Below are 23,377 nucleotides of genomic sequence, written 5' to 3'. Positions count from 1 at the left end.
TTTGTGATCACGAGAAGTTGCCTGAAGTGGTTACAGAGAAATTTGTAATAGACTTAGATCAAGGGCATTTTTCGCCTACTGAAATGAGCACCAGAAATTGCTCACATTGACACAGCCCTGTATCAGCTCTCACAAGTAGTCCAACCCATGCATTTTATAAGAAACAGTGCCCAAATTTCTGTGTGTTTCATCTATAATAGCCCTGCATTTGAAAGGGTGGAGTCCAATCCATCAAATGAAAGCTTGATAAACTCTCTGGACTAAAGGTTCAGTAAATATTATCTGGAAGGCTAAGCTAGTTAATGATCTACCGGGTCCAAAGACTAGTGTTACCAGTGAATAGGGAGGTGAACTACTGAAGTTTTAGCTAGTGAGAAATTTCTATAAGTGGAACATGACTTTCTGAACTGTTTTCTTATTGAGTACATCACAGATATGTTGAAATAAATGTAAGGTACTTTCCCTGTTTCAACCAGTCTAGATATCAAAGTTGCAGAGGGAGCTGCATTTTTCTGAAGTGCAACCTGAGTCACCTCCGGAGCTATGTGATGTGCACAGAAGTAAACAAATAATAAGTGGCTCATTGTAGGTTCATTTTAATGTAAACATTCTTCATTTATTTCAAGAGATTTCAAATTTGGGCAGCTTATTTCTGGCTATAACTCCCCCATCCCCTATACACCTAGGATAAACCTCTGAGCGATTGATATTGCTCTGTCCAGGTAATCCTCCTGCCTGCCAAATTTCAGAGAAATAGGAGGAAGCATCCTCATTTTGACAGTATCACACTTCACAGTGCCATTTAATTTCTGATAACAGTCTAAGCAGAAAAAATGAGAAAATTAAGGTCTCTTTGGGGTGGTTACAAAAATTACTGAAACAGCAGAATATTTAGATGGCTTTAACTCAGTAATTCTTTGTTCATTTTTTTCATAATCTGTTGTTAGACTATATTATAACCTTTATACCCTGTACATTATAGCAATAGTACAAATTGTCATGAGGGAACGATCAAGCTTCATAATGATAGAGCCTTGGGACTAAGCTATAATGTTTCCACACTGTATTTTAACCCCTTATATGTAACACCTGTGAAGGGAAGGTGATATGGTATAGCCTGATTTCGTCAGAGCTTGGAAGCTAAGCAGGGTCAGTACTTGGGAGGGACAGATCCAAGGAAAACTCTGTGGAGGAATACAATGACCAACCACCTCTGCTTCTCACTTGCCTTGAAAGCCCCTTGCTGGGTTTGCCATAAGTAGGCTGTGACTTGAAGGCACTATACACACACCTGTAACACCTGTAGTGGCACCTCCCTGTAATGCTCTCAAATGACCTGCATTATGCTCCCTCGGTGACTTCTTTACATTTCCTGATGATCCTTGTTGCCACATTTAGACCTGCTAATTTAACCTGACGGTAGGGTTGCCAACCTCCAGGTACTGAAGCAACCCAAAACAGCACTATAACACTATGAAGCAAGTAAGTGAATTTTATAAAGTGCAAAGTGAATAAATATATACAGCATATACAAAGGGAGTACAACCAGATACAAAATTTACAATAACAATCCAATAAATATGACTTATTAAGAGGATGCCAAAGATCCTAATTCAACAGGTAAGTTCAAGTATTCAACCAGTTAAGGTATCATTTGATATTAGAATTTTTTTGAGTCTTTCAAATTCTTTTTAGGTTGCAGTTATTGGAACAAAGCCACAGGAAAAAGATGTCAGACGTGTCGTCTAGATCGGGACCACGTTTCGCATATGGCTTCTTCGGTGACCTGTATCAATAATAAATATATATATAAGTGCCTTAGTAGGTGTTGTCTCATAGGGACCGCAAAGATTTGTATCCAGGTCTCCAAAAGGACATTCCGTCTAGACGACACGTCTGACATCTTTTTCCTGTGGCTTTGTTCCAATAACTGCAACCTAAAAAGAATTTGAAAGACTCAAAAAAATTCTAATATCAAATGATACCTTAATTGGTTGAATACTTGAACTTACCTGTTGAATTAGGATCTTTGGCATCCTCTTAATAAGTCATATTTATTGGATTGTTATTGTAAATTTTGTATCTGGTTGTACTCCCTTTGTATATGCTGTATATATTTATTCACTTTGCACTTTATAAAATTCACTTACTTGCTTCATAGTGTTATAGTGCTGTTTTGGGTTGCTTCAATTATCCTTACAGCACTGAGCCTTCTTCTTTTTTTGTGGTGAACCTCCAGGTACTAGCTGGAGATCTCCTGCTACTACAACTGATCTCCAGCTGATAGAGATCAGTTCCCCTGGAGAAAATGGCTGCTTTGGTGGATCTTTGGTGGCAGGGTGGCTTTTAACAATGTGCTCCCCGCCTGCCTTGCCGAGACTCCCAGCAAGGTGGGTGGGGGCTTCATTATGATCCACCCTGCCAAGCCTGGCAGTGTGGATCTCTTTGAAGCACCCCCGCCCGCCATTTTGGGAGTCCCGGGAAGGCTAGGGGGGGCTTCCTTGAGATCCACTTCTTCTCAGGAGTCCTGGGAAGGCGGGTGGGGAGTGCTTCACTGAGATCTGCGCTGAATTTTTTGGGTTTGGGTTTATTGAACCCGAAAATTTTCAAAAAATCCGGGTTTTCCAAACATTTTCAGGTTCAATAAACCCGAACCCGAAAAATACCGAAAAAATTGGTTGACACCCCTACTGGCAACCCTACACCCCCAAGTCCTGATCCGGGCTGGCCAACCAGCTGCAGGCTCACCAGCCCCCTCCCCCCAGGCCCAATCTGGGCTGGTGAGTCTGTTGTGGGCCACCTCCCCCCGTCCTGAGGTGTCAATTATTAAATACTGTTAAATAAAAGAAAATATTGTAAGTGTTATTATTTTTAGCACATTTGTATTTTAAGTAAAAAATAAAGTAAAAAAATAATATCAAGTGGATTTGCCTGTGTTTTCTAAAATATTGTATTGCCAGTATGTGGTGTTAAATTTTATTTTACACATGGCCCGGCTTGACCAAGTGACATTGATGTCATATCTGGCCTTCGTAACAAATGAGTTCAACACCCTTGGTACAGGCCACAGGTCTCTACTGCTTTATGATTCAATTTTCAGGCTCCTTTGCAGCATTGTTGTTTCTGTTTGTCAGTATCCATTTTGTTCCACCTCCTTCTGAACTCTCCTATCCCATGACTGGGGTTCAACATCTCCCAGACTGAGATTAGGCCTCAGCCCTGCCAGGCCTAGTCCAGCCCAGCAGACTGCAAGGCCTAACATTGATAAGAGGCCTGTGGCACAGAGTGGTAAGTTGCAGGTCTGCAGTCAAAAGCTCTGCTCACGACCAGAGTTCAATCCCATCAGAGCATAAGAAAGGCCCTGCTGGATCAGACCAAGGCCCATCAAGTCCAGCAGACTGTTCACACAGTGGCCAATTAGGTGCCTCTAGGAAGTCCACAAACAAGACGAGTGCAGCAGCAGCATCCTGCCTGTGTGCCACCGAACCCAAAATAATAGGCATGCTCCTCTGATACTAGAGAGAATAGGCATGCAGCATGACTAGTATCCATTCTAACTAATAGCAATGAATACCCGTTTCCTCCATGAGTACGTCCACTCCCCTCTTAAAGCCCTCCAAGGTGGCAGCCATCACCACATCCTGGGGCAGGGAGTTCCACAATTTAACTATGCGTTGTGTGAAACCGACAAGTCGGTTTCAAGTAGCTGGCCCAAGGTTGACTCAGCCTTCTGTCCTTCCAAGATTGGTAAAATGAGTATCCAGCTTGCTGGGGGTGAAGTGTAGATGACTGGGGAAGGCACTGGCAAACCACACTGTAAACAAAGTCTGCCTAGTAAATGTCGGGATGTGACGTCACCCCATCGGTCAGTAATGGGTCAGTAAGGGGACTACCTTTTAATGTTTTATAACAGCTCCAATATAATATACACAGTTTTTAATCATTGTAATTACAGGAACATAAAACTGTTAGAATGGTCATGAATTTGCCTATGATAAAGATGGAAAGAAAGAAGGCAGATATATTGGATCCGACTTGGTGGCCAAGCAGGAATGTGATTGCAAGCTAAGCAGCCAAATGAATGCTCCAAATGTTTGTATCTTACCATTCTATTAAGCCACTCTGAAGTTCCCCAGGAGGGAATCCTTAAGCCTGCAGAAAAACCTCATTGGATCAAAGGCAGTATCTTTAATTTTCAGCATCTCTTTCTCTACCACAAAAATTGTATCACAAAACAGTCAGTTGGGTGTGCTTACTCAGGCAGTGAAGGGAGGTCTTTCGTTTTTATCGCCTCCAAGACTTGAGGCAGTATAATTGCTCAAACAAATTCCAGAGTTAGCAGAATGGGTAAGCAAACCCAGTGGCCTTACATGTGTGTGAAGCAGGTCTGACGTCTAAAACATAACAGCAATGACATATATTTGATCTGTCTACATAACTGATACCATTGAAAGGAACTCAGTTGGAAGTACATGATTGCTGTAGCTCAATTTGGTTGTTTAGCTGATTCAAAGACATCTGTAGTGTTAATAAAATATTATGGACACAGAAATACAGTAGTTTTTTTCCCTCCATACAGCAAACAACTCAAGAAGTGAGGTCAAAATGTTGAACTCAGTTATGTCTCTGATCTAGCTTGTATTCATTTTACAGATAGGCATATGAAGCGCTAAAGTTTGAGAGTCCATTTCTGTTGAGTCTGAATTGTCCTTGGCAGGCAAAAAGGTGCAGAAGAGGAGGGTGATGTGCACAGGGAAGCTACGCATGGTTGGATGTTAAGAACATGGCAAAGCACAGATGCTGTGGGGCACCGGAGGCGTAGTAAACCCAACTGCAGGAGTGAGGTCCAGGTCTTCTTTAGATGTTCCAGGGGCTGGCAGGAAAGTGAATCTCTGCAGGAGACTCGCAAAGAAGAGGAAGAGCTCCATTTTGGCCAGGGTCTCCCCAGCACACATTCGCCGACCTGTGACAATATAGATGGAGCAAGGAATCCCTGTTTAATGAACTCCATCATATTTTTATTCCATTTTCCCCATGGAATGTTCCCCATAAGAATTTAAACATAAGACAGGAAAAATGAAAGATAAATGCAGACTGAATTTTCTCACAACTCAATGATTTACAGTACCAAGGAATAAAGTGAATCTTGAAAGGATACGTGAAAAATGGCGAGCTGGGACTGTGTTCTTCTAAGTCAGTGGACCTGGGTACCTGATTCATTAATTAAACCCAAAATGATATATCAAAAAGGAGTTACCTGCAGAGAAAGGCAGGAAGGCATCTCTCTTGACAAACTTTCCTTCGGTATCAAGGAAATGCTCTGGATAGAACTGAAGTGGTTTTTCCCACTGAGATTCATCGTACAGCACAGAGTACAGTAATGGGATGATATGCGTTCCCTGCAACATAAAAGCAAGACGTTATTGAAGAAAATGATGACGGCCCATCAAGCATATTAGCTATTCTCCAGGCAAAGGGAATGCCATCCCACAAACGGAGTTACGTGAGAATTCAAGTGCAAGGAAAGCAAGGTAAAAAATGGACTTGGTTGGATAGTGTTTTCACACTTTGAAATGTTTGGCACAATCCAAGCAAAGTCAGGCACATTTCTGCCCTTCCAGTACGAGAAATCTATGGGACACAGAGAAACTTCATTAACTGGATCTGATATCCTATGGAGATGAATTTTGGTAGCAAAAGATGGGCAGATTGTGTTATCCAGCTGAGCAATGACTGTAAAGCTAAGAACAATCACCTTTGGAATGAAGTAGCCTCCGAGAGTGACATCCGCATTGGTCGCCCGTGGCACACTAGTAGGCAGAATATTCGCAAACCTCTGAATTTCATGAATCACCGCATCTGTGTATGGCATTTTTGCTCGGTGTTCAATTCGTGGCTGAGCGGATCCAACTACCTTAGTTATTTCTTCTTGCACTTTCTCTGAGAAAACAGAACATTTATTCCCATTTTTAAAAAATCTGTTTCAGGTTTTGAATTATGCCATAAATTTACTGGGGCCGTCTTATTGGTATGAGTGGCTGTCTGGTCTTGAAAAAGTGCCACAAGTCCAGGAGCAGGTGATGGAAGGAGCCTCCCTCTACTGCCTTGGACTATGATATCCAATGAAGCTCGGGAAGGGGAGAAAAAAGGGTGGATCCTTCTTGGAAGTTTTGAATTTAGGGGTGGAGGACATTGAGCGGAAGACTTCAGGGAGCAGGGATTTCTCCCTAGGAATCTAATGCAGGATTAGCCAAGTTGTTGCTTCGTGGAGAGCATTGTTTTGCATCACAATCAACAAACTGAGACACTCTGGTTTATGTCCTTCTCTGGGATCAATGCCCCCTCACTCACCCAAGGAGACTGAATGCCCCACCAAAGGCAAGTTGCACCAGCAAGCCCCAAAGCTGGGGAAGTCACCTGTCTAGTTGCAGCAGGGTGTGGCCTTGGGGGAGTCCACTCGGGAGTCATCCAGCTTGAAGGAGCCCATCCGGCTCTCAGCGGCATGGTCAGCAGCAGAAGCCAACCCACTTAAGTACCTACCAGGGATGACCCTGGCACTGAGACCCAGGGGAGCCTGTCAAACAGGCAGGGAGAATAGGCAGCACTGACCTTCTTTGACTTTACCAAACTTTGGGGTTCATGCAAGGAGAGACCCTTGCAGCTATCCTGAAAATTTGGTGACTCTACCTTGAAAAATGACCCCTAGGAAAAATTTAAAAATATTTACTTTTCATAGTCTGTAATGGCCGCTTCCACACCCAATAATCGTGGGGAAACAGTTTCCCATGAATGCTTGAAAGGTAGCAATAGCTTTGCACAGGCCCATTGCAAGCTTTCTTGGGAAACTGTTTCCCCACGATTCTTGAGTGCAGAAGCGCCGATTACAGACTGAGTCATCAAATTTGCAGCATAGCTGTTAGGGACTCTCCTTGCATGAACCCCAAAGTTTGGTAAAGTTTGGAACAGAGGGTCTAATTTTATGGGGTCCCAATGTTGTTGCCCCCCCCATAGAAAAGTTTACCATGCTTTTCTATGGAGGAGGGGGCGACCCCTTCAGGAACCCATAAAATTTGACCCCCAGTACCAATTTTTACCAAACTTTGGGGTTCATGCAAGGAGAGTCCTTTGCTGCAAATTTGGTGACTCTACCTTGAAAAATGCCCCTCCCCCAGGGAAAGGCACAGTGGGTAAAACGTTACAAAGAGAATTCTACCCACCATTTCTGTTGTTGTCATTACACCACTCGGGTAAGACAGGAAGTATAACTCTCTGGTGCTTCCTGTTTTCCTTCATTAAGGTAACATCCAACAGGAACCTGTTTCTTTCTATTTCTAACACTATGTGTAACTGGAAACCATATATCCTGGAATAATGGAAACCAACCAATGGAATGCACTCACTCTGAATTTCAGGGTATTTCAACATCAGCAACAGGCCCCAACGCAAGGTAGTCGAAGTTGTCTCTGTGCCAGCAGTAAATAAGTCATTCACAACACTCTTTAGGTTTTCATTATGGAAAATTCCATTGATCTGGTACTTGTTCTTCTCCTAGGAGGTAAGAAGAAAACAATCACTTAAAGTAAATAAATAGAATACAACACAAAATAAATAGCAAGAGGGCCCTGAGGATTTCTCAACATTGATGGGGATGGAAAGCCTGGATCAATCTTCTCAGCATTCCCTCAGCCCTAGATGAGAACCTGCTACACATAGAAAATATCTCTACAATACACCAAACCATGAGAAGAAATAAAGGAACAGGAGCAAAGATGACACTCCTGTTCCTTTTGCATGAAAAAATGAACGGAACACAGTAATATTCCAATTTGGGGGAGGAGGGTCTCGATAAACAAGGCAGATAAAGAGGAATGTGCATATTCTATCCTCCAGGCATCTAATTCAATGGCCATTTTTGCAGGGACGTTTCCTCGCTGGTCACCCCCACCAACTGCTTTGGGGCTTCCTTTTGATTATGCATGCCTTTTCTGCCCGTAAGAGGTTGCCTCACTATCCAAGTCCACTTTGCCCACATTTTCCAGATTCTGGCTAAAACAGCATCTGGAAAACATGGGCAAAACATGCGGGGAGAGCAAGGCGACCTTTGGCTGGTGGGAAAGGCATGCATAATCTAAAGGAAGTGCGGGGGGGGGTCTTTAAACAGATCTGTGCCTCCTGGCTGGGAGGCTCAGATCTATTCCAAGCCCCCACGCGCGCCTTCAGGGGACTCCCCTGAAGACGCACAGGGGGCCCTTTAAATAGATCTGTGCCTCCCAGCCGGGAGGCACACATCTATTCCAAACCCCCCCGCGCGCCTTCAGTGGACTCCCCAGAAGGCGCGCGCGGGGGGGGGGGGCTTTAAATAGATCTGCGCCTCCCAGCTGGGAGGCACAGATCTATTTAAAGGGCCCCCTGCGCGCCTTCAGGGGAGTCCCTGAAGGCGCGAGGGGGGCTTAGAAAAGATGTGTGCCTCCCGGCTGGGAGGAGCAGATCTATTTAAAGGGCCCCCCGCATGCCTTCAGGGGAGTCCACTGAAGGCGCGCGGGGGGCCCTTTAAATAGATCTGCGCCTCCCGGCCGGAAGGCACATATCTGTTTAAAGACCCCCCCGCGAGCCTTCAGGGAAGCTCCCTGAAGGCGCGCGTGGGGAGGTGGGAAACAGATCTGTGCCTTCCAGCTGGAAGGCGCAGATCTGTTTAAAGGGCCTGAATTCGCCGAATTTATTCAGAAACACCCCAAACTCACTGAATTCAGCTCCCCATTTCCCCCCCTTTTTGAGTTCGGTTCAATCCGAACCGAAAAACCGCCGAATTGGGGGAAATTCGGCTGTTTTTTGGTTCGGGCAGAACTGAATCGACAGCCCTACTGGGCACCCAAACAAAGAATAATAGTAATAGTTTCCAGATTAGTTTCTAGCAAGCCAAATGCTTGCTTGACTCGCAGGGTTTCCAACTTCCAGGTTTGGCCTGGGGTTCTCCCAGAATTACAACTGATCTCCAGATTACAGAGATCTTTTCCCCAGGAGGAAATGCCACCTTTATGTTGGAAGTGAAGGACTTTGCACTGTCTCTTGGTCTCAGACTCCAGAGGGGGATTATAGAGAGCCAGAGTGATAGATAAGTCAGGCCCTGTGCATCCCCCTTTCCTACTGTTCTGATGCTGTAGTGTGATGTGTTTATTGCTACTCTCAGGGAATCTTCCTTCCTACCTGCTAATCTCTCTCTCTCTCTCTCTCTCTCTCTCTCTCTCTCTCTCTCTCTCTCTCTCTCTCTCTCTCTCTCTCTCTCTCTCTCTCTCTCTCTCTCTCTCTCTCTCTCTCACTCTCTCTCCCCCCCTCTCTCCCTCTCCCCTTCCCCTTGCATCCCTGACAACAGGATATGCTTTCCTGTATTTCCATCCCTCCTAAGTTAGCTAAAATGACTAAACTGAGGCTATTGTATTTTGGTCACATCATGAGACGTCAAGAGTCACTGGAAAAGACGCGCGCCTTCAGGGGACTCCCCTGAAGGCGTGCCGGGGGCCCTTTAAATAGATCTGCGCCCTTTAAATAGATCTCGGCCCTTTAAATAGATCGCTTGCCAAGTAATATGGAAGCTAGATTCCTTGCCAGCTACCCGTGCATTCACATGCAAAGAAACGTTTAAACTACCGGTGAGAAAATATCTCTTCTGACTGTCTGCATGTTTTAAAAGACTCTGTTACCTCCTGCTGTCGGACTAGAAAAGCATCAATAAAGCTCCTTTGGTCATTCTCATCCAGTTCTTTGAGGCGTTCTATGAAGGTGGCCTGGATGAAGGCGAAGAATTCATCCCTGTTGTGAAGGACAGTCTTGCGTCCACCAGAGAGGAAGCCCAGAGCAGGAAACATGTTGTACAGCTAAAAGAATAACATATGAGAAAGGGAAAGATTAAAGAAACCCCAAATTCTATTGCTGATGTAGAAACCTCAAGGCTTTTTTGGAAATCTCCCGTGACTCAGAACCACTCAAACCCTCCCACCGGTTGCCAAGGATTGCAGTGGTTAGGGTTGCCAGGCTGGCCAAACACCAGGAGATTATGGGTGGGTTGCCAGCATTGTATGTGCTGTGACATCATTTCCAGGCAAAACCAGAACCCCGTGCGTGACGCCGACATCTTTTGTTATTCTTTTCCCACCATAGTTTTGAGCAGCAGAAGGCAACAAGCGTTGTCCGCTGACCTGGCAACCATAAAAGTGGCCGCGTTTTGAATGGACTGTGCTATATATTGTCCTAAAACATCTCAAATAAGTTGCAAGTTTCTCAGAACAAGATCTGCACCAGCCATGAAGTCTTGCATTTCTGCAGTGATTCTTTACAGGCATGAATGTACACATAGGACTGCCTCTACTGCTGGTACTGAAATTTCAACCATTTTAAAACCAGAATTTAATAGGTTACCTGGACTGAGGGACTTCCTACAAGCCGGGTGTTTTCACTGATCATGTGCAGTAATCTTATAAACGTGGGATCTTCATATTCATATCGCTTGCCAAGTAATATGGACACTATAATATTGGAAACTGCAGAATTTATACTTGAAGTTGTCTCAAACGGTTTTCCTAGACAAAAAAAATTATTGAAACAAAAGCATTACAGGATGGAATGAGCACGAGCATCTCTTATGCCTCGTGCATTAGCTTGCATACGCGTGGGTAGCATTTGTCATCCGTTTTACGGTTACACAGAATGAGCTGTAGTTTGCAGAGGGGGAATTCTGGACTGGACCACTTCACAGGATGGCTCCGGTATTTTGATGCCTTCCAAATGCAAATGTAAAAAACGCCAAAATCCCAACTCACCATCGAAGGATTCAAACTTCTGTATCAGGAAACGGCTCTCCTCGACAATTCTTTCCTCGATGGTCTTCTTGCCCATCCCGAAGTCCCGTAACGTGGTTATCGCAAACCGCCGCAACACTTTCCAGCCCTCACCGTTAGATATAACAATACCTGGGGAGAAACAGGACAATGTTATAGATCAGCATGCATGACCTTGGTAGCTGTCTAATGGAATACCATTCATAATAATGGCTAGTGTGTTCTGTGACAAGGGGTCCAATCAGGTAATGGAACCTACGTGACTACTGGGGGAGTGGGAGCAATGTATCTGCGTGTCACCTGCTGTCAAGGGTGATGGCCAGTTTTTTGTCACTGCTATACATGGTCATTGCTTAGTTCTGATGGCACCCATTTCTTTTCCTAAAAGAAATTTGGGGATGAACCCAGGGGGACTGTCAGGAGTCAACTTTGCCTCTGGTGATACCAGAGCTTGGGGCTCTAATTTTGCCCCGCTCAACATGGTTCAAAAATAGGATATATAGAGATGCAGAAGAGCACCTGGTTCCTCACAATTCAATGGACCAATGAAGACCCATTATCCTGATCATAGAAGCTAAAATGCTCACATACCGATAGGGATATATTAGGAATGGGGGCAGGGGAGATATAAGTTGCTTGTTTTCTTGTAAACTATTTTAAGCAAAGAGGAAAAGCAGTATAGAAATATAGGCAATAAATAAATGTTTACTGGATTTCCACTGTTTGTCCCAGAGGGCTGAGCCAGTGCCCATCTATTTATTCAAGAATGGACTCTGTTTCTTGGTCACCCTTCTAGCGTTGCCAGGATCTACCAGAATTAGAAGTGCTTCTGAGATATGTGGCAGATACTCCAACCTCTCACCCAACTCTACTCTATCTACTGTGCTATCTACTGTGCTATTCAAAATGTTTTATTTTTAAAATGTTCTTGCTGGATGTGCACTCATCCTTCATGCAAGCCCAGGATTAGAGCACTCCTTCTCCATGACTGTCTCTCCTCCCATGGTGGGAACTTCAACATGGTTTACTTTTCTCTCTCCTTGCAGCCAAACGCCCTATTCATTACTCAGGGACAAGTGATTATGCGGTGTGTGTCTTAAGTGTTCTCCAGTCACAGCCAACTTTTAGCGACCCCGATTTTTGGAACAGACTCTCATGGCTTCAAGTTCTATGTACACAAGCAAGACACAAGTCTTCAGAAGGAATGACCTCACCATGGCCTTGTAGAAAGTCTTCAAATATTGGGATCATGGGCCTGTCCACAAAGGCATCTGCCTGGTTCACCAAAGCCTCCTTTACAGTCTCGTAGCCCGCCAGAACAACCATTTCCTGCAATCCCATTTGAATACGGAAGACAGGGCCGTACTGTTTAGAGAACTGAAATGTAATCAAAAGAAAATGAGGAACATCCTTCCAATCATCCAGCTAGGGTTGCCAGATGGTGTCAGCAAAAATACTACACACACTTGATAAACATTTGTCAACCAAATATATATGCATACACAGAAAAGCATACTCACATACACACACAAAAAGCAAAAAATGCCTTGTCCCTTTAATAGAGCCTGGGTTGTTAACTCCAAGTAGGGAAATTCCTGGACATTTTGGGATGGAGTTTATTTGTGAACATGCTGTGAAGCTTTTAATTGCACGGAGGTGAATAGGATCCTATTAAGCCTCTATTAAAGGGACCAGACATTTTTCTCCAGGCAGTTGTCACTTGGCAACCCTAGGATCTACCCAGTCCTAGTCTGACATGCAAAGCATTAGGACATCACACTTTCCTCCTCTTTAATACATATACAAAGAGATTTTTGGGTTTTCAATTGTTGAGCAGGTAGAAATTTAACAGACAAAGCCAGTAACCATCCTGTAAATATGGTATGGAGAGCCAGCGTGGTGTAGTGGTTAAGAGCAGTGGTTTGGAGCAGTGGACTCTGATCTGGAGAACTGGGTTTGATTCCCCACTCCTCCAAACGAGCAGTGGAGGCTAATCTGGTGAACTGGTTTTGTTTCCTCCCTCTTACACATGAATCCAGCTGGGTGGCCTTGGGCTAGTCACAGTTCTCTCAGCCTCACCTACAGTGAGGGGAAAAAGTATTTGATCCCCTGCTAAATGTTCCCGTTTGCCCTCTGACGAAGAAATGACCAGTCCATAATTTTAATGGTAGGTTTATTGTAGCTGTGAGAGACAGAATAACAACAGGAAAACCCCCAGAAACCCAGAAGACAAAAGTCAGAGATTGATGTGCATTATAATGAGTGAAATAAGTATTTGATCCCCTATCAACCAGCCGGGTTAGGGTTAGGGTTCTGCTGTCGACAGAAGCAATCAATCCATCAGATTCCAAACTAGCCACCATGACCAAGACCAAAGAGCTGTCCAAGGATGTCAGGGACAAGATTGTAGACCTGCACAAGGCTGGACTGGGCTACAAGACTGTTGCCAAGCAGCTTGGTGAGAAGGTGACAACCCTAACCCAAACTGTCAACCTCCCTCGGTCTGGGGCTCCATGCAAGATCTCATCTCGTGGAGTTGCAATGATCATGAGAACGGTGATGAAGCAGCCCAGAACTACACGGGGGGAACTTGTGAATGATCTCAGGGCAGCTGGGACCATAGTCACCATGAAAACAGTTGGTAACACACTACGCCGTGAAGGACTGAGATCTTGCAGAGCCCGCAAGGTCCCTTTGCTCAAGACAGCACATGTACAGGCCAGTCTGCAGTTTGCCAATGCACATCTGAATGACCCAGAGGAGAACTGGGTGAAAGTGTTGTGGTCAGATGAGACCAAAATCGAGCTCTTTGGCATCAACTCAACTTGCCGTGTTTGGAGGAGGAGGAATGCTGCCTACGACCCCAAAAACACCATCCCCACTGTCAAACATGGAGGGGGACATATTATGCTTTGGGGGTGTTTTTCTGCTAAGGGGACAGGACACCTTCACCGCATCGAAGGGACAATGGATGGGACCATGTATCATCAAATCTTGGGTGAGCACCTCCTTCCCTCAGCCAGGGCATTGAAAATGGGTCGAGGATGGGTATTCCAGCATGACAATGACCCAAAACACACAGCCAAGGCAACAAAGGAGGGGCTCAAGAAGAAGCACATTAAGGTCCTGGAGTGGCCTCCAGACCTTAATCCCATCGAAAATCTGTGGAGGGAGCTGAAGGTTCGACTCGAGTAGCTACACATCAGCCTCGAAATCTTACTGACTTGGAGAGGATCTGCAAAGAGGAGCGGGACAAAATACCTCCTGAGATGTGTGCAAACCTGGTGGCCACCTACAAGAAACATCTGACGACTGTAATAGCCAACAAGGGTTTTGCCACCAAGTACTAAGTCATCTTTTGCAAAGGGATCAAATACTTATTTCACTCATTATAATGCACATCAATCTCTGACTTTTGTCTTCTGGGTTTCTGGGGGTTTTCCTGTTGTTATTCTGTCTCTCACAGCTACAATAAACCTACCATTAAAATTATGGACTGGTCATTTCTTCGTCAGAGGGCAAATGGGCAAATTCAGCAGGGGATCAAATACTTTTCCCCCTCACTGTACCTCATAGGGTGCCTGTTGTGGGGAGGGGAAGGGAAGGAGATTGTCAGCCGGTTTGATTCTTCCTTAAGTGGTAGAGAAAGTTGGCATATAAAAACCAACTCTTCTTCTTCTTCTTCCCACAGAACCACAACTACAAGTTTATGCATGCAAGTTTTGTATTTTTTTTTAAAAAGAAAATGTGAAGCAGCACTTAGACATGTGACTTTCCCCATCTATAACTTTTCGTGCTAGCGTGTGGAATCATTTGCTGTAACTTGAGGACACTTTTTGCCCCCACCTTCCGTTTCCCTTTTCCCTTAGTTTGTAGGAATTTGTTGGCATAAGAAACATAACAGCTTTCTCTGCCTCCCAAATTACACCTCAAGGCCTGTCTAGGGGAGTGTCAATGAAGATCTAATTTCAGTCTACAATCAGGGCAATGCTGGCATTTGGGATGGAGAAGCTTAAGGCTTAAGACACCAGGACAAGACAGGGATCTAGACAAAAAAAATGAACAAGAAAGTTACCTTTAACATGGTTCTATAAGGCCTCTTCAGATCCATTTGGTGGAGGTTTCCAATGAGTGGTAGTGGCATTGGTCCTGGTAGAAACTTCTGGCAACTGCTCTTCCATAAGTTGCTTGTTATACAAAGGAATGCAAGCATAAAGGCAAAGAGGAACAATACGGATGTAGGATCCATCCAATCCATTTTGTGATCACGAGAAGTTGCCTGTAATGGTTACAGAGAAATTTGCAGTAGAATTTGATAAAGGGCTGTTTGTGCCCACTGAAATGAGCGGCACAAATTGCTCACGTAGACAGGGCCCTGTATAGGTTTCTCACAAGTAATCCAACCCATGCATTTTGTAAGAAGCAGTTCCCAATTTTCTGTGTGCTTCATCTACAATAGCCCTGTATTTGAAGGTGGGGGGAGTCCAATTCATCAAATAAAAGCTTGACAGAAGAGGTCGAAACTATCTTGACAAAAGATTCAGTACAATGTTATCAAGAAGGTCTAACCTAGGTAATTATTTCACGGGTCCAAAGACTAGTGATTGCCAGTGAATAGAGGGTGAACTACTGAAGTTGTAGTTAGTGAGAAATTTCTATAAGTGGAACGTGACTTTCTGAACTGTTTTCTCATTGAATACATCACAGATATTTTGAAATAAATGTGAGGTATTTGCCCCATTTCAACCATTTCAGGGTCATATTTTTTGGTAGTGCGACGAGTTCGTGATGTGCACAGAAGTAAAAAGAAAAAAAATAAGTAGCTCATTGTAGCTTCATTTTAATGTTTACATTCTTTGTTTATTTCAAAAGATTTCAAATTTGGGCTGCTTATTTCTAGCCATAACTCCCCTATTCCTTCATCCACCTTGGATAATACTCATAAGGCTCTGTCCAAGTAATCCTCCTGCCTGCCAAATTTCAGACAAATAGCACAAAGGATCCTCATTTTTGCATGATCACACTTTACAGTGCCATTTAATTTCTCATAACCGTTTAAGCAGAAAAAAAGGAGAAAATTAAGGTATGTTTGGGGCAGTTACAAAGATGATTGAAAAGACAGCAGACTATTTAGACAGCTGTAACTCATTCTTTCTTCATTTTTTCATAATCTTTTGTTAGATCATAACCTTTATGCCTGTTGTATCAACCAGTACCTCTCGCCAAGGTCTGAAATGCTGACGCCAGCCCTTTCAGGCTCCCAGTGGGAAAGGTGTGGTTTGTTTAATAATAAGAGTGTGAGCTTTTCTTTGCCAAAGCCTTATCCCTCCGGCCTTTGGTCTTCCCCAGGAAAGATGCCCTCACAACGTGCACAGCTCCTCTCATTAGTTTTGTAAAACAAGATTTATTTTAAAGAAAATAAACTTTACTGTTCATTTGGCCAATTCGGCCCTGAACGACGTCACACTGAGACCAAAATAAAAAGGGGAAAAAGAAGAAGGAACTATCTAAATAACCCATAAGGAAATTAGTATTTTTAAAATCTTAATTGACTGGGAAAGAAATTTGGCGACTGCCAATGTAATATTAAAATCCACCCCTGCTTAAACCCCCCCCCTCAGATTATCCAGTTTAGAGACAGATTCCCGAATAAAAGGCTTTATCCATCTGTCTCTAGCCTCGTTGAGCAAGTCACAGCTAAACAAGGGATGCTGAAGAGTATCTATTTGGCCAGAACCACATTGGCAGACTCTCTCACAGTACGGTGCCCTGTTTAAATGACCTATTAACTCCCCTGATGGGATGGCATTCAGCCTTGCCAACATAAATAATTGTCTGTATTAAAGAAACTAAAGAAAACACTCTCAATTCATAACAAGCAAATAAAACCATCCTACTCACTAGTGAAGGCCGTCAGAAGAGAAAAAAAACTGCCATCCCCAGGATGAGGCTAATACCTTAAAAAAAAACCTCCCCCACCAATCACTTAATCACTCTCTGCAGAGCGACTTTCAGTCTTAAAGCCAGACACATGTTACTTCCATACACCTGTACAAATTGCCATGAAAGAACGATCAAACGTCATAGTTATAGAGCATTGAAACTCAGCTATAATGTTTCCCCGCTGTATTTTAACCCCTTGTATGTAACACCTGTGGAGGGAAGGTGGCATGGTATAGCCTGATCTCATCAGATCTTGGAAGCTAAGCAGGGTCCGTACTTGGAAGGGAGAGATCCGAGGAAATCCTCTGCAGAGGAAGACAATGATAAATAGGGTTGCCAGGTTCCTTTTCGCCACCGGCGGGAGATTTTTGTGGTGGAATCTGAGGATGGTGGGATTTGGGGAGGGAGGAGCTTCAATGGCATAGAGTTCAATTGCCAATGTGGCCATTTTCTCCAGGTGAACTGAACTCCATTGGCTGGAGATCCGTTGTAATAGCAGGAGATCTCCAGCTAGTACCTGGAGGTTGGCAACTCTAATGATAAACCACCTCCACTCGTCACTTGCCTTGAAAGCCCCTTGCTTGCATGGCCATAAGTAGGCTGTGGCTTGCACTATACGCACACATGTAACACCTGTAGTGGCACCACTCTGTAATGCTCTCAAATGACCTGTATTATGCTCCCTCATTTACTTCTTTATGTTTCCTGATGATCCTGATGAGCCAGTGTGGTGTAGTGGTTAAGAGCGGTGGTTTGGCGTGGTGGAGTCTGACTGGGAGAACCTGGTTTGATTCCCCACTTTTCCACATGAGCGGCGGAGGCTAATCTGGTGAGCCGGGTTGTTTTCCCCACTCCTCCACATGAAGCCAGCTGGGTGACCTTGGACAAGCCACAGTTCTCTTAGCGCTCTCTCAGCCCCACCTCCCTCACAGGGTGTCTGTTGTGGGGAGGGGAGGGGAAGGTGACTGTAAGCCTGTTTGAGTCTCGCTTAAGTGGTAGAGCAAGTCAGCATATAAAAACCAACTCTTCTTCTTCATCATCGTTGCCACATTGAGACCTGTTGATTTAGCCCGACAAACAGGATGAGTTAGTTGTACTGGGTAGAATGACAGAACAGTTAGCACAAAAATAACAATTAAAACCCTGATCAGGATGCAGGGGTCACTAATGGAAAGCCAAACAAAACAAAAAAAGTTTTTACCTTTTGGCAAAAGGTGGCAGCAGAAGGGGACAGGTGAATCTCCCTGGGGAGAGAGTTCCAGAGTTTTGGTGCCACAACTGAGAAGGCCTTCTCCCAGGTTGCCACTTGCCTAATCACAGAAATCAGGGGCACTTGAACCAGGGCCTCCAAATATGGTTGCTAACCTCCAGGTACTAGGAAAAACCAAGCAGCACTATGACCAAATAATGTCCAAATTTCAATCCTGTACTATGAAAAGTCTTTCTCATTCAACAACAATAATGAAATCAGACATACAAAAATATATATACACACAAATTAGACAAAGCAGAATAGTGGAAACTCACATACAATTCTATATTAAGGTCTAGGAAATATATCTGACCAATCAAGAATAAATGGCAACAATTGAAGGAAAGGTCTACCACATCAGCATGCCAAAAACACAGCACAATGAAAATATTTATTAAATACCATAAGCATGCAGTCTTCCAAAAATAGATTAGATAAGCGAGAAGGGCTTCCGATAAAGTCCCATTTCATTGTGCTTTCTTCCGTCGCTTTTATGTCTGCAGTGTTGTTCAAGGTCGATCCAGCAAGTATTTCCCATTCCTTTGGAAGCAGACGCAGCCAAAGCTCAAAGAGCACTTAATACTATAACCTATCAAAATAACACAGCGAAATAGCAAAACCTGTGTGGAAAGAACATAGATTGTGAGGGGGAATTCCTAGAATGTCACTTGACATGTTGATGTCACTTCTGCGTCTTCACCAGAATTCACACTGCATTGAGTACTTTGGAAGTGGAACCTCTTGATTCTTTCAGAGGCCTTCAATACCACTGAGTAGGGTTGTGCATATTGGCTTGTGTGCAGGTTTCCCAGGTTTAATTTCGGCCGAATAGGAAAAAGGGGAATCTTGGCAAAGCTGCTTCCCAAGTTACCTGAATACCTATTTGGATTTGGCTATTCTCCTTTAGATCTGTGTAGCATGGTGTAGTGGTTAAGAGCAGTGGTTTGGAGCGGTGGACTCAGTAGTGATACCAGCGCATTGCGGGGGGGGGGTGCGCTGGGGTTGCTCTGGAATTTGGGGGAAATTCTGTGGCTTACCCATCTGTACACAGCTGTACGCTGGAAGAGATGGTAGTGGATTCCTGGTGAGGAACCCTTCCAGTATGTTTACCCCACACCCCTCGTTGATTGCCGAGGGGATCTGGTAACCCTACATACAGAGAGAAAACAACAACCCCAAAACACACGATGCCATTTTAGAAACAATTTTGGCCATTTAAAAAATGGCGTGACAACTCCTTGCTAAATTGAGGTTTAGGTCCTTGAAAAGGCACAAGCAGGGGAAACAATATCACCAGGTCCCCCTTTGCTACAGGCCGTCTTGGCATTTTTTAACATGTCCAGGATCTTCTCCATGGCCACTGTAATGTCAAGAGAGTATGAGTGAACATACTGAGAGAGTATGAGTGAACAATCACTCTCTAAACATGATAGGAGTCTTGGAGAAAGGCACAGTGGATAAAACGTTAGAAACAGAATTCTACCCTCCCTTTTTGTTGTTATCATGACCCCACCAGGATAAAACAGGAAGTATAACTCTCTGGTGCTTCCTGTTTTCCCTCATTCAGGTAACATCCAACAGGAACCTCACTTTTCTTTCCATTTTTAACACTGTGTGTAACTGGAAATCATATATCCTGGGATACTGAAAACCAACCAATGGAAAGTGCTCACTCTGAATTTCAGGGTATTTCACCATCAACCCAACGCAAGGTAGTCGAAGTTGTCTCCGTGCCAGCAGCAAATAAGTCATTAACAACACCAATTAGGTTTTCATTATGGAAAAATCGGTTGATCTGGTTCTTGTTCTTCTCCTGGGGGGTGGGGTAAGAAGAAATAAATGGTTTAAACTAAATAAATAGAATAAAATGCATAACCATAGCAAGAAGCCCTGAGGATTTCACAACATTGATGGAAATGGAAAGCCCAATTGATCTTCTCAACATTCCTTCGACCCTAGTTGAAAACCAGCTACACCGAAGTATTCCAACTTGGAGGTTCTCGATGGATAAGGCAGATAAAGAGGAATGTGCACATTCCATCTTCCAGGCAACTTCCTAATTCAATGTGTAAGTTTTCCATAGAGGAGAAGGCAATGCAATCATTCTAACATAAACAGAAAGCAATGAATCCTATGACACACCTTTGGTCACATTCATGTAATTTAATTTTATTATTACTAAATATGTGTTCAGCACATATGACGGAGGGTGCCGAGTTGTTTTCTGTTGCTCAAGAAGGTTGGACCAGAACCAACGGGTTGAAATTAAATCAAAAGAGTTTCCGTCTAGACATTAGGAAGAATTTTCTAACAGTTAGAGCGGTTCCTCAGTGGAACAGGCTTCCTTGGGAGGTGGTAAGCTCTCCTTCCCTGGAGGTTTTTAAGAAGAGGTTAGATGGCCATCTGTCAGCAATGCTGATTCTATGACCTTAGATGATGAGAGGGAGGGCATCTTGGCCATCTTCTGGTCACTAGGGGTGTGGAGGGGGGAGGTAGTTGTGAATTTCCTGAATTATGCAGGGGGTTGGACTTGATGGCCCTGGTGGTCCCTTCCAACTCTATGATTCTATGACTCTATGACTGCAAAAGTCTTTACAAGCAAAATCACAACAAAACCTCCAAAGGTAAAAATATGACACCCTCTCACATAAAAGCAGAAAATATTGCACAGTCTGGGCACCCAAACAAAGAATAATCATTCCCCAATGAGTCTCTAGCAAGCCGTCCTTTAGGCCAACCCAAATGCTTGCTTGAATCATAGGGTTGCCAACTTCCAGGTTTGACCTGGGGTTCTCCCAGAATTACAACTGATCTCCAGATTACAGAGGTAATTTCCCCAGGAGGAATTGCTAGCTTTATATTGGAAGTGAAGGACTTTGCTCCGTCTCTTACACCACATTCCTGAGCTGCAGTGTGCGTGGACAGCGGGGAGGAGGTGCTGCTGCGCCGCCTCCTAAGCCATTCCCTGCATGCAGAAATTTAAAAAAGCCTTTTAGAGGCTTTTTTTGGTCAAACGGAGCCTTTTGGCCCCATAGAGAAAAGCAGGCACAGCCTCACTGTTCTTGGCAGTGGTGTACCCGGGGTGAAAGGGGACAGGAAGCTGCCCAACGGCAGCTCCTCCCCACCAGCCCGCCCCAGGAACGCCTTCTGGGATGCCAGAATGCCTCCCGTAGGGTTGCCAATTGCCAGGTAGTAGCAGATCTTCTGCTAATTCAACTGATCTCCAGCCGATAGAGATCAGATCACCTGGAGAAAAATGGCCGCTTTGGCAATTGAACTCTATGGCATTGAAGTCCCTCCCCCTCCAAACCCCACTCTTCTCAGCCTCCACCCCAAAAATCTCCTGCCGGTGGCGAAGAGGGACCTGGCAACCCTAGCCTCCCAGAATGCCGGTGTGGGCCTTTAAGCTGGTAGGACGCCGGTGGAAGGCCCCATTTGCTTCCCAGGATGGCGCTGCTGTGGCAGCTCCCAGAGATGGGCATCAACCCCTGGGGAGAAAAATGATAATATTATATGTCAGCATGCACAACCATGGTAACTGTACAATGGAATACCCTCCATAATCACGGATAGTATGTTCTGTGACAAGGGGTCCAAGAACCTACGTGGCCATGGGAGAGTGGGAGCAATGAATCTGCCTGTTGCCTAATGTCAAGGGTGGGTGGTGACCTGTTTTTGTCACTGCAATATATGGTCATTGCTTAGTTCTAATGGCCCTCTTTTGCTTTCATAGAGGAAATTTTGGGATGAACCCAGGGAGACTATCAAGAGTCAACTTTGCCTCTGGTGACACAAGAGCTTGAGGACATATTTTGCCCCACAAAACCTTGTTCAGAAACAGGGTATATTAAGATGCAGAAGAGCACCTGGTTCCTCACAATTCAATGGGGTTTGGGGAAGGGAGGGACTTCAACGCCATAGTCCAATGGCCAAAGCGACCATTTCCTCCAGGTGAACTGATCTCTATCGGATGGAGATTAGTTGTAATAGCAGAGGATCTCCAGCTATTACCTGGAGGATGACAGCCCTAGATCTAAGTACTAACTAGGGCTGACCCTGCTGAGCTTCTGAGTTTTTTTCTCCCCAGTGGGCACCCAAAGCAGCTGACACCAATAGGATCCCCTGCCTGGCTGCTGAATGGAAAGATTCCTATGTTTTCCAGCTTTCTATGTTTTTATATTATTAATGGGGTCCTCTCCACCAACTCAATCTTGAATACGTTCTGTGAGAATAAGCATAAATTATGAAATTCTTTTTAACTGGATTATGGATTCTCCAGGAATAGATCAGATTATTATCTTCCAGGCTGAATGTTTTTTGAGGAATGTTTTGTTTGGTTTAACTTGATAGAGGTCTATGCATTTTTTTCTTCTTAGCATTGCAATGGTTTAGTTAAACAGAGTTCATTTATGGCAGTAATGGCTGCAGATGTACTAATATATCAATAGGGTGGCCACGTCCCTCTTTGCCATCAGCAGAAGCTTTTTGGGATGGAGCCTGAGGAGGGCGGGGTTTGGGGAGGGGAGGGACTTCAATGCTATAGAGTCCAATTGCCAAAGACGCCAATTTCTCCAGGTGAACTGATCTCTATCGGCAGGAGATCAGTGGTAATAACATGAGATTTTCTGCTACTACCTGGAGGTTGGCAACCCTATATATCAAGTACATTTTAATATTGTGTAAGCAAGTTCTGTGATATATATTTGTCTGAGCTTTAATAGCTGCATTTGGAATAGAGAAGGTTAAGGTCACTCTCTCCTATGACAACTACACGAGACAGGGATCTAGAACATATCAAACAAGAAAGATACCTTTAGCATGGTCACGTGAGGCCTCTTCAGGTCCATTTGGTGGAGGTTTCCAATGAGCGGTAGTTGTTTTGGTCCTGGTGGAAACTTTTGGCTTCTGCTATTCCAGAAGTTGCTCATTATCCAAAGGTATGCAAGCGTAAGGGCAAAGAGGAACAACATGGATGTAGGATCCATCCAATCCATTTCGTGATCACGGGAAGTTGCCTGAAGTGGTTGCAGAGAGATTTGTAATAGAGTTAGATCAAGGGCATTTTCCGCCTACTGAAATGAGCACCAGATATTGCTCACATTGACATGGCCCTGTATCAGCTCTCACAAGTAATCCAACCCATGCATTTTATGAGAAACAGTCCCCAAATTTCTGTGTGTTTCATCTATAATAGCCCTGAATTTGAAGTCGTGGACTCTAATCCATCAAATAAAAGCTTGATAAACTCTCTGGACCAAAGGTTCAGTACAATATTATCTGGAAGGCTAAGCTAGTTAATGATCTACCGGCTCCAAAGTCTAGTGTTGCCAGTGAATAGGGGGGTAACCTA

At 44.2% G+C, this 23,377-nt stretch overlaps 1 protein-coding gene across 1 annotated transcript; it reads right to left on the bottom strand.

Annotated features, from left to right (window-relative positions):
- Window positions 1–4,775: 4,775 nt before the first annotated feature.
- On the bottom strand, window positions 4,776–23,021 carry LOC130483920 (cytochrome P450 2K6-like). Its single transcript, XM_056856830.1, has 9 exons — window positions 22,839–23,021; window positions 12,047–12,209; window positions 10,815–10,964; window positions 10,414–10,574; window positions 9,699–9,872; window positions 7,401–7,548; window positions 5,756–5,940; window positions 5,258–5,399; window positions 4,776–4,963 (listed from the first exon to the last, which is right to left on the bottom strand). The coding sequence occupies exons 1-9, from the start codon at window positions 23,019–23,021 to the stop codon at window positions 4,776–4,778; spliced, it is 1,494 nt and encodes a 497-aa protein (XP_056712808.1).
- Between the last annotated feature and the right edge of the window lie 356 nt (window positions 23,022–23,377).

This window comes from Euleptes europaea, chromosome 10, assembly GCF_029931775.1.
Source record: "Euleptes europaea isolate rEulEur1 chromosome 10, rEulEur1.hap1, whole genome shotgun sequence".
Classification (NCBI taxonomy): domain Eukaryota; kingdom Metazoa; phylum Chordata; class Lepidosauria; order Squamata; family Sphaerodactylidae; genus Euleptes; species Euleptes europaea.
This window is presented reverse-complemented; position numbering and strand designations above follow the sequence as displayed.